The sequence below is a fragment of the Oxyura jamaicensis genome, chromosome 3 (genome assembly GCF_011077185.1).
Source record: "Oxyura jamaicensis isolate SHBP4307 breed ruddy duck chromosome 3, BPBGC_Ojam_1.0, whole genome shotgun sequence".
NCBI lineage: Eukaryota > Metazoa > Chordata > Aves > Anseriformes > Anatidae > Oxyura > Oxyura jamaicensis.
In genome coordinates, this window is record NC_048895.1 from 105,559,986 (window position 1) to 105,572,523 (window position 12,538).

Sequence of the window (12,538 nt, forward strand, 5' to 3'; positions counted from 1 at the left end):
GATCAACTGCTCTTTGTTGTGAGCTAACTGGGTGCTACTTAATATCAGCACACTGCTTCCTTCACCAAAACCAGGTGTGTTTTTCTGCTCCAAAGTAGAAGTACTCTGAAAATCCACCACTTCAAAAACCAGAAATTACTGACGTATAATATGGAGAGACCTAAGCAGGATGGAAAATTGGGTCCACAAGAATTGCACTATTTAGCAAAGATACATGTGAAGTCTTGTACTTGGGACAGCACCGTCCCATGCAGCACAAGCATGGAAGCAGCACTGCTGGGAGGGCCTTGGGGGTCCTGGAGGGCAGTGAGCTACATGTCAGCCGGCAGCATATGCAATGCATTTGAGTAATTCCTAAAACATCACAAAACAAAAACAAACAGAGGTAAGCTTTGTGTTGTAAAGGTATGCACATTTTGACTTATCAGATTATGGGAAAAAATAAGTCATCTTACATCTTACATGATTCTCAAACAAGTGTAATGAGACTCACAAGGTTTCCATCAAATACAGGTGCTTTTTTTCTTCTACAGATATGGCTGAAGGCTGTTATCTATCTGCTTATTTATTTATTAAAACATATCCTAGTTGAACATTTTGGATTTGAAAGGCTTTTGACTAGGAAAGAGGGTTGTAGGCAACAGAAATGTTGACACAGGACACTGTATATTAACAACAAAAGAAACTGAAGATGAAGAAACCAATCACAGACATCCAAAGAGTGGTTGTGGAGTTAAGTGCTGATATTATTGTGAATGAAAGAGAAAAAGTAATTTCTAAAGGAGCCAAGGGATAAGCATTTTCTTTAAGATTACTATGGTGATTATTCCCTTGGATGGTCTTAGTACAGCACATAAAAACTGAGATAGTGCTTTTGTTTTAAATGAACATAAAATGCTTTTGTGCAAAGATTGTTTGGAAATATTAAAAATATTTTAGCTCCAGAAGGCTTTAGCATTGGAGAAAGAAGGGGAAAGGCACTGATAGAATCATATAAAAATCATTCAAAAAATTGATGAAAATTATCTGATTTTTAATAATTCTATGTGCAGCAAATGATACTCTTATGATTTCAAAACAGCACAAGCTTCAAAGACAAGAACATTTCTTCCCAACAAGCATTTTGTGTATTTTCACTGTACCTAGAAGACTAAATGTAGAACCTCTGTAGTAATATGTACTTTCATATTAATCTTTTCACCAAAATGAGTTGTGAAATGTAGCAGTTAAAAAATTTAATGAATAAAAGAAGTGTTGTTTTTTTTTGTTGTTGTTGTTATTCATTAATATTTCCATTTTCTACTTCATAAACTCAAGCAGTTTCATTCATGAAAACTTTTCACTATAAGATCCTTACTAGTCTTAAGATTAAGTTTTACATATGCCTAAAAAAAAAAAAAAAAAAAAAATCAAAGCTTGGCATTTTCTAGCCCTTTAATTCAGAATGAAAATGAATCTGACTTAGACTAGAAAGTTTGGACTAGAAGCACTCTGCCACTCTGAGTGAAGAATAAATGATAAACAGATTAGAACAACTTTTTTCAACAATGATTTACCTTATTTTTCCTGCCTTCACACTGAAAAAGACTTAAAATTCTCACTTGGACAGGTTAAGATATGAGCTTTTTTAAGAAACTACCGCCTTAGGTGCTACCTCCTAAAAGAAACAATACCAGCCTCTAACGATGACCAAATGCATTCCCTGAAGATTGACTCTTTCCAGCTGAGCATGTCCCTAATGTTCTGACTATACATTCATAGAATGGTACATGAAGAGCCCAGAAAAAAAGAAACAGCAGCCAGTAGTTCTCACTAATTCTTACTATAATGTCATAAGAAATAGATAAAAAGGAAAGTAAAAATGACAAAATTGAAAAGAAAGAATATGCAAATGTGATGCTTAGGGACATGGTTTTTAGACTTTGCAGTGCTAGGTTAATGGTTGGACTTGATCTTAGAGGTCTTTTCCAACCTATGATTCTATGATAATATTAAAAATTGAAAAATTTAATGCATGCCATAGAGAAAAATCATTGGTGTTTGATCAAGCTTGGTATTACGTACTCCTGATCCCAAACAAAAGCTGAGGGCTCTGTTAACTACTCTGTTTTTCAAAGAATCACTATTTATTAGATACCTGATTCAAAAGGAATGTAGGATTAGTTCTCATACTGACATCCCAACCACGTACTACAAACTCACATTTCAACATATAATCCCTGCATAAGAACAGTCTCATGCTATTATTTACAGCAGTCAGTTTTAATACCTTTGTTTCAAGCCAGCACGCTCTGAGAACAGCTTGCGTCCTGAAGTACACAAGCAGCTTGCTATCCTCATCACTGAGATGGAAAGATTGTTCCAGTATTTGCAATACTCTGATGCGAGGTTTCACTGGTAAAGAGTCATCACCACAGAAAGGTCTCAACCACTCCAGGAGGTCATCTGAAGAAACTACTTTATCCCTGTAATTAAACAATACTGTGTTAAACAGACTTCAGTATTCCTAATTAAAATATTACCCACATGTATTTTCAAAGTTATTACAACTGCATTCAATATATAAAAGAATTCATCAGAGGACTCATAAAACATTCTTGTGTTACACAGAATTAGAACCCAGATGAGTATGTGCAAAAGTGGGATCCCTCAAAAATCACTGTATGAAATACAGAGAACACCATGAGCAGTATGATCACACCCTACAGATGCCTGCACAGAAGCGGGACTACCTTTCGAAGCGCTAGCCTTTGCGAGGCAGAAGAGAAGCCAACTCTCATAAACCAGGTGCCTGAAACTAAGTGGTAGAAGATTTTTTTTTTTTAATTCAAATAACCATGTAAAGACTATAGAACTCCATTTACTCCATTTACCCAGTAACATATCTCCTACACTACCTTGACTGCCAAATGTATAACAATAATGCCAAATTTCAGCACTTAAAAATAAGAGTCTTTTTATTGTGACTGGTCCTGATCAATGCCTATACCTGCACACCATCTGACATTATGTAAAACCAGTAGTGTCTCCTATGACTCTAGCTTTTTCTTGTTTATTTTCCTATATCATCTTTAGCAAGGTGGATTACTTTATGTCCTAACATGATAATGATTACAAAATGCCCATAGCTCCTAGAGGGTATGAAAAAATGTTAAAAGAAAAAATAATATTTTTTTTTGCTATTTTCCTGACTTAGAGAAATAAAAAAGCTATTAATAAAGTTTTTTATTTTAAGAAGTGTATTATACTGAACACATCCTAACCATGTGAGAGCATTTAGAGCATACAGATTACCATGAACTCAACCAACCAGCTAGTTGCAGACAGAATAAGGTGTTCTGTATTTTACTGGCTCTAAACTACCATGTAACAAATCAGTTATTCTGATATTTTTTTCAGTAGTATTTCAAAGTAAAGCTTATTTATTTATTTAAAATCAAGAAAGTGGTTCCAGGTGGAGTGTGATTTATAACTAATGTTCTCTTATTTGTCTTAACAAGACAGATGGGAAAGTAGTATCAGACAGAAAATACCAATTTAATCTGTCTTGCAGCTCTGAAATAATAAACGTTGACAGCTTAGATTTTCAGAGTGCAAGGATTTCAATTTTGTTTAGTTTTTATATTGTCTGAATTATGTTGTTCAACGCAGAACTTCAGCTAAATTAGACATGCCTCAGCCAAACAGGTGGCATTCAAACTGTAAATTAAAATTTAGGAATTAAGAGGAACTGTTTGAATATTTCTAGAGTTTTGCAGACCTCACACCTGATATTTATACATGCTTTCCTTAGGGGAAGATTTATATTTTCTAAGTTGAATAGCTGAAGTTTAAAATAAGAACAACTTACAAAATAATGTAAATAACTTCTTGTAATCACATTGATTTTCATTCCAGGTTATTGTTTTAACTGTTACATGTTGATGAATTATACATCTAAAGACTCCAGAGAGGGCATCTAGGAAAAAAATACTACCGATTCTCCCATTCTACCTTGTAATACTGTAAATGACATTTATTGTAAATTTGGACTATGCGATTGGACTGTGCACTTAGTCACATGGTCTAAAATTTTGAATAGACCTGTGCGGTGCCAGGACTTGATGATGGCTATGGGTCCCTTCCAACTCGTGATATTCTATGATTCTGTGATTTTGACGTGAATCTACTTCAGTATCCAATACTTATACAATGCCAGTGAAGGAGTCTCCACACTACAATTTAATTGCTTTTGTTGGCTACTAGAGGATACGAGAATACATGGAGAATACTAGAGAATACATGGATATTTTATTATTATTATATACAAGTTCTTAGTTTGTACAACTAGACAGAAAGTTGATTTTTTTTCTTCCTTGCTTTTAACAGAAATGCAGTGGAAAACACATCAGTAAGACAGACCATTATATGAGCTGAAATAAGGGCAGCCACACAAGAGAATTTAAAAATAGGGATAAGCATTTATGAAATTATTTCTGCACTACTTTACAAATATTGGTAAGTTTGATATCTAAATTCAGATATTTGAAGTGAACCAATGTTATTTGCATGGTATATAATAAACTGAAACAACAGCAATTAAGTACTCTACTTCTAGAAGAGTCAGAGCAGAAATATCATTTCCTCAAATCACCATAATAAAGTTACGTAATTTTTATGTTCAGAGTTGCTTTCTTCCTAATGATCAAGCAAAAGCTTCTGTCAGGCCCCAGATTTTGAACCTTGTAAGTGATAACCTGTTCAGAATAACATCCTAGAAAATAAAGTTCAAACACAGTATATACACCCATGGGGAAAAAAAAAAAAAAAAAAAAAAAAGATCCATATTCAGTATTGTACCTTCAAGGCTTTCATGAGATGTATCTTTCAAAGCCTTAACCAAAGAATCCATACAGTAAGTTCTTACCCTTTTTCAACACTTGCATGCACTGCAGAAACAATGCCTTCTAGGATTCCAAGTGGATCTTTCACTGACATAGAAGAACTGCCATTTGCTCTGTTAAAGTAAAACAAAACACACCATGAAAAGTCCCTAACATTGTATCTAAATCTGTACAATTGTAGGATACATATTAATTGTTCAGCAATTATGGATGTTTTCTAATTTCCCAGCTTGATTAGTACCCTTATTTTTGTGTCAAAGCAATACAGGGAATAACAAGAGAAAAGTGGGAAAGACAAATACTAAAAGATGTCAGTGAAATTGGAAAGAAAACAGAGTTAACATTTAACGTTTCTAACACAGATTGGCCTAGCAAAACACACATTTATGGCCTTAAAGATCTCATCAATAATAAGTAAACAAATGACATATAAGCATCACCATCTTTTCTTTCCAAATATTCTCTTACTGTATCATTATTGGTTTAAATCAACTTGATTGTAACCTGATGTCAAAATAATCCTTTCTGCTGATTCATGCTTAACAGAAGCAACGAAAGGAAAAAGGAGAGAATGCGTGGTCAAGAACAGTGTGTGGGAAAGGGTTCTTTCCCACATGTTCCTAGCCATGGAACAGTAGGACGCTGTTCCATGGCTGACTTATTGAGCATGGGTAGGAATAGAAGAGTGTGAATCATACTGCCTGCCCAACAGATGTTCCAGTTAAACTATACTGTTCTTCCATGGTGAAAAATGAATATTGGAAAAATCATCCTGATAGGAGAAAAAGCTTCACTACTAATGCTATGGAAGTGATTTTTTTTATCTGCTAACATTTTCAGGGAAACAAATTTGAAATGCAACTCAGTGCTGAGAGAGGAAGAGATTTCACACTGGCATGCCAATAAATTACAGTGTCTCTTCATGCTTCACTTCAGTAGCAATGATGACTGTACTGAACTAGAAAAACAACAGTTTTGCCTATCTTAAGAGTTTGTCAATGCTGCACTGAATGAAGGAAAGCAAGCAAACAGTTCCAAAATCAGTTTACTAAGGATGACTCAAAACCCAGAGATAAAGTGTATTTTCTCTACTGTTCATCGGCATATCAAAGCTATTCTGCTACTAAAAATTTCAGCCTCTCACTATATCTCTTTAAAACAAAAAGAAAAGTCCAGAGTCTGCTGATTGTTGTTTAAAGCAAAAATATACTCTGTAGCTGACTGTAATTTGTAAAAAAATAATAATAATAATAAAAAAAAAATCCGTAAAATCCATAAAAAAACTGTAAAATCCGTATTTTACAGATTTTGTGCCAAGAGTTACTAATTTTTATACTTTTGTCATTTATTATTTCAGAAAGGTAAATATTTTGCCTAAAAATGTTTATACTGTATGGCATACAAACCTGAATTCTTAAAATCTAATGTCTTCCTGTATGCATTTTTTTTTTAAACTTAACATGACTAGCAATTCAGCAAACAGCACTAGATTAAAAAACATGTGACTCCATTCAGAACAGATACAAGATATGTTGTTGCACAATGAAATCTAAACCTCATTTTACCTTACCATTCATTTTGTGTTATTATACCACACTCAAAAGTATGAAGACTAAAAAGCTCGTAACACCAGTCTTTTCCTCTAAAAACACTGTTACTTGGATGGGATCATCACAGAAGTGCTATTGTTAATACCAATACTGTCACATGGTAGTTCAGAAAATTTTTGAAGTGTTAAGTTTAAATCCATATATTTAAAACATCTTCAGAATATTTGGAAATAATCAAATTATAGTTTATGGTAAAGAAATATCCAGGGTTCCAGATTCCCAAAGAGGGAAAGTGTCTGTCCAGTCAAATATTTCAGTCTCAGAAAAGTCTGTATTTTTCCACAGAGACACAACAGATCAGAATGCTCCGTAAAATGAAACAAACATAACCCTCTACGTTTAGATTACACCAGCACTGCACAAATGTGGAAATTATAGAAAGAACAGCAGTATTAAAGTAACCATTCATTGCAAGTAACATTAAGAAGTGGTTTCAAATTTGTTTTAAAATAGAAAAACCAATAAAATTTACAATATATTCCCAGAGTTACCAGAGAGTCACTTCATTAATGTCCTCTCTATAGGCCAGCTTTAATTTTTTCTGTACTATTTTTTGTTTCTTTTTTTTTAGTAAGTCTGTATTAAAAGAACATCAACAAAGCATACAGATATTGCATATCTAAAGAAAACTAGGGGAATATTTAGAAATCTTACATACTAAGAAGAGAACGATAGTTATCTGAAATGGAAAAGAACGCTGCAGTTAGGGACGGGCCATGGAGATCTTAATAGTTCTACTTGCTCCAAATTACATTAAATGTACCTATGTAAATTTCATATGAAAGAAGAATGACCAGCAAACCTTAGCTTCTGGGTTTCTTTAGTTTTTCAGACTGATTCTGAACAGTCCCAGCACTTGCTTTACAAAAGCCCTTAATCTCTAATTAGACATGAGTCTGTAGCTCCTATGGCAACCAGGTTCTGAGCACTTCGAAAAACGTGGGTAAATAGAAACATACACACAAAAGCTGATGGACATTTCTGAAAACAGCAAACCACTGTTTCAGACAGTACAGCTGTGAAGCCAGTTCTTGGGTATGGTAGATACATTAATTTGCTCAAAGTTTAGAGTTCGTCATCCACGGGCAGGTACAATTCTATGGTGAGGGAGGCAAGGAGAAGAAAAGAAAAAGAGGCAAATCTTGAGCAGTAAATTAGAGCTATCTATACTACAAACGTATGCAAAAGAAATTAAAGCTAGCACTTTTTTAAAGCTTAATATTGCCTGTACTTCCCAAGAACTTCCCAAGAATTGTTACAGAAACTAAAAAGAGATTACAGTCCACGAGACAAATATTGTGTCAAGTTTGTTTTGTTCTTAATGATTTAAAAATTAACAGCTACTAACAGAATCAAATATAATTAATGATTATTTTTTTTATACAGATTATATGCTACTTGATGCATGTTTTAAACAACATACGATTCAGCATTCATCTCAAAACTCCTAGGTATAAGCCTGGTGTAATTACACTGATAACGGCTTATTTTGATTTCAGTTCAGTTTCAGAAAAAGTGATGCATATTTAATCAAGTTCTTCAAATGCAACAAAGTACAAAGAATGCTTGAAAGGAGAATAAATTAAATCCATCTAAGTCTTTTAACCTAATTATACTATTCATCATAAATACTTGATAATCCTTTTCTTTCTCCAGCCTTATTTTTCTCTATTTTTTGTTTCCTTTAAATATCAGGAAAGTAAGCAAGTAATACATTGTTGGTGTTATCATTCCAAGCTGGGGAAAAGAAGCCATAATGTCAAACAGTCATTTTTGTCAGAATTATTATCAAATTGTAAGATACCAAGTTGCAAGATTTCCCTGAAGAACCCCTGCTCAAACGAGATGAGATGGTGAAAAATCTGCTTTCTTCCTAAGTTAGGTGCTCAGTCTGTTAAATACAAATTAAAAATTTCCACCAAACCTGTCCTGCTCATTGCCTGGTGAATACTTCCACAATTTCATGAAACACAAAAACCATCTGACCATCTAAGATAAGACATTTAAGAGTTTCAAATGAAGGAGGCTGTAATGTCTTCAACAGCTAAACTGTCTTCCCTGATTACATAGACTCCTAAATAGAAGATCCTCACTCACGATACAAAACCTCTCTTCATCATCCATGAACATTCCTAAAGTCAGGGATCATGGAAAGTTTCCAATACACAACATGAGTGATCTTGGTCATGGAATAAATTTAATCTTAGATAGGTCTAATTAGACTACCAGCATTACCAAAACCTTCTTCAGAAGCCCATGGTTTCTTCTGAAGAAGTAACTCATTTCTGTTGATAGTAGCTTTTTCCATATGCAAACAAGGAAGTACAAAATACGAAGTCCTCGTACGAAGTTTTCAGATATGCCTTGTTAGAGAGATTTTATATATACCAATACAAGATTTTCTACAAGATAAAAGCAGTTAACAGAACTGGACAATACTGCTTCTGAAATTATACCGTTAGACAAAGAACTATGTTATATTTAACAAGAGTTACTGTTTCTGAGAAGGTATGAGAGATATTAAGCCTGTCATATTGTACACTATTGAAAAATGAATAGAATAGTTCAGTTGAAAAGGACCTTCAAAGATCATCTAGTCCAACTGCCCGACCTCTTCGGGGCTAACCATAAATATAAGTGTGCTATTGAGGGCACTGTCCAAATGACACTGGAATACCAACAGGCACCGGACATCAGCCACCTCTCCAGAAAGCCTGTTCCAGTGTTTGACCACCCTCATGGTAAAGATATTTTCCTAATGTCCAGCCCAAACCTCCCCTGGCACAACTGTGTGCCATTCCCTTATGTCCTAGCATTGGTTACCAGGGAGAGGTGACCAGCACCTCCCTCTCTGCCTCCCCACCTCAGGAAGCTGCGGAGAGCCATGAGGTGAGGCTGCACCAATGCTAAACACAGGAGGAGAATCACCTTTTTTGACCAGCTGGCTATGATGGTGTTTGATGCAGCCCAAAATGCAGCTTGTCCTCTTGGCTGCCAAGGCACACCACTGACTCCTGTTGAGCCTCCTGCTGACCAGCACCCCCAGGTGCCCTTCTGCTGAGCTCATCTCCAGTCTGTACCCATGTCTGGCATTACTTCATCCCAGGTGCAGAACCCAGCATGAAGACAAAAAGTAATTTAATGTATCACAAAGGCAACATTTTCTTGAAGAATCTTCTGCAGTAGTCAGTCAATACTTTAGTAACAGAAGATATTTTACTGTGTTTGAAGCGGGGTTGTAGTTATGAAACTGGAAGGAAGGATGCATATTTTCAGTCACAGAAGTGGTGTCTCTGCTTAAGTTTCAGGTAAATCACAGACACTACCACATTTTTTCACATCCACACAGGCCTACTTCATTTATGGTCACAGTACATTAATTACATTCCCTGTCACCATAGCTACGGAAAATCCAGGGAAACTCCAGTTCAGTGTTATAACCCTACAAGCACTACTCTGAATGCTAATTGTCGAAGGAATTTCTTTCTTGAAAAATTACTACATAAAATAACCTCTCTGTATAACATATCAAAGCTCAGGAAAAAAAAAAAATGTGAAGAGTTTTCCCTTGAAATGTTACAATTACTGAAGAATAATTCAGCTTTCCAGGTTCACAGGCAAGACTTTTTCTTTAAACACATCTTTTTGCCCATGAACCCTGAAGTTAAAGTGTTGCACAAAAATGCTGTGGTTAATGTGTTTTGATTTGTGTTATGGTCTGGCTAGAAAGCTAATATCTGAACATAGGGTAGAGATACATCCAATTTCATTCACAGCAATGGTATCAAAGCCAGCAGGCTTAAGAGATGACGTCACCACCTTTCTTTTAAACGCTTGCTATATTTAAAGGGAGTCTACCTAATAATATTATCATCTTGCTGAATTTCATAAGAAGGATGATATTATTTCAAGTATTTTTTTATTCTACATTGGATTTTACTTTATGCTTTTTACCACTGAAGTAGGCAAACTTTCCATACTTCATTATGTGACTACTACCTACCATACAACTTTCCACTCATCCTGTTGAACAGAGAAAAGTAAATTAACTGGAGTATCTTGTTTTATAACTTTTTTTTAACATCAGTTTGTATTTATAAAGAGGAATACTTGTCAAAAGAATGCACATCACACACCAGATGAAAAGTTGTGTATTTTTAAGTTCTTATGAGGCCTCCAAGTAATTCCTCTGCCTTTCCATTTTTTTTTTTTTTTTTTCCACTGGAGGGATGCACTTTCCATTCTTTAATGGTTTAATGGTTTTCCATTCTTTATGTACTGATTAGGAGTTATCGGTTGTGGTCTGTATGCAAAAACTTTATTAAATAAACTTTCAGACATTCCAGTTTTGCAATGCATATAAAAAGCAAATATGTTAGTATGGAGAAGAGTAAAAAGGAGAAATTCAAGAGGTCCATCCTAGTCTGCATATTAATGAGAATAACTACAGTTGAATTAAGTAGACTTTATATCCAGATGTATCACACAGTCCAGATGTGATATTACAGCCAGGAACATCAGGACCTTGATTATCTAAAGCCAAATTACTCCTCACCAAATGGACATGTCCAGACAAGAAAGACAATGTTACTGATTTTGCTGTGCAGAAAACTTTACCATCCCTGAGGATGCTAATGAACACTCAAACTGAGTGACAGGAGACATTCATGTTCTGTCAAAGACGGCTGCAAATGCTTTGACAGGCTGCCTTCTTTTTATCTGTGGCTCTTTAATCTGATTATACACATTATCACTAAGGAAAAAAAATAGGTAGAGCTATAGATCATTTCCCATGCTATATTTGTTTCTGGTATGTGCATTCAGATCATCCTACCCACGTGTAATTTTTCTACATGCAAAAAGATCAAATAAATTGCAAAAGCTTTATCTATCTAAGCTGGTCTTAAAAGTGATAGAGTTTAACAGCCATCTAACAGTTGAATGGTCTTTAGTATGTGTTGCATACAGATCTTTGGAACAAAAATACTTCAAAAGAGAGTTCTAGATAGTTAAATGAGAAATAACTGTTCATTTATTATGATATAAAATTACCTTCTCCCCTATCCCCCATCCCCACTCCTCCTCAAAAAAAATACAATAAGTTTTCCACTGATCACATTAGGTCATCAATACAGTGGTCTTTCACTTGGAATATTCAGTACATCAAAGACACAGCCAGGCAGAGGTAGCACTCTGCAACATCAAATCCAAGACAGCGTCTACAAATAAAAATCCCTGATGAATTACTGTCACTGGACTACAGAAGAACAAAACAAAACAAAACAAAACAAAACAACAAAAAAAGTATTTTTATGCTGCTCTGAAGGAGAAAGAACATAACCAAAAAAAAGATGCATCAGCATGTTATCAGCACTCTTCTCATCCTAATCCAAAACATAGCACCCTACCAGCTACTAGGAGGAAAAATAACTGTCCTAACTGAAACCAGGACAGAGCTGATCGGTATTCTGTCAACCATGATGAAAAAACAAAAACCACCACCACCACACACACACACACACTTGTGCTTTTTTTTTTTTTTTTCCTGGCAACGTGAATAATAATACTGATGTGAAACCCTAGAACTTTATTCTCTGTTTGTTTCCTTCAGAATTTCACATCTCAGCTCTAGTCCAACAGCAATGGAGACTGAATATACACTTTGGTTAAGTTACGTGAGAAAACATCCAGAAAGACACTCCGATTCAATCATGTTAAGTCATAGGGCTGAACACTGCTAACTCCTTGACAGGAAAGAGGACAGGTTGCTCCTAAGTAGCTACAAAAATTCACGGACTTTCAAATATCCTAAACCTTGTTAAAGAACAAGGGCATCTTCACAGGCTTATTCAATCCTAACAAACCATTATCAATGTACACTCACCTTGTAGATTGTCATTTGAGCCCACAAACCACATTCCCTATTACTTCACTGTCCTAATAAATAACCTATCCTTAGGATAGTGCCTTACACTGTGGCAGGAAAACGGTTAAACCTCAAAAAACATACTAACTTAAGTCGCACGTTGTGTGCCAAAAGAATTT

At 35.0% G+C, this 12,538-nt stretch overlaps 1 protein-coding gene across 2 annotated transcripts in view; it reads right to left on the reverse strand.

Annotated features, from left to right (window-relative positions):
* NBAS (NBAS subunit of NRZ tethering complex) overlaps window positions 1–12,538 on the reverse strand; it is a 178,875-nt gene that overhangs the window by 44,091 nt on the left and 122,246 nt on the right. For both annotated transcript variants that reach the window (XM_035320545.1, XM_035320544.1), the window contains 2 exons: window positions 4,907–4,996; window positions 2,270–2,465 (listed from right to left, as the gene is read on the reverse strand). In XM_035320545.1, coding sequence (XP_035176436.1) covers window positions 2,270–2,465; window positions 4,907–4,996 — 286 coding nt within the window. The remainder of the gene's footprint in view (window positions 1–2,269; window positions 2,466–4,906; window positions 4,997–12,538) is intronic.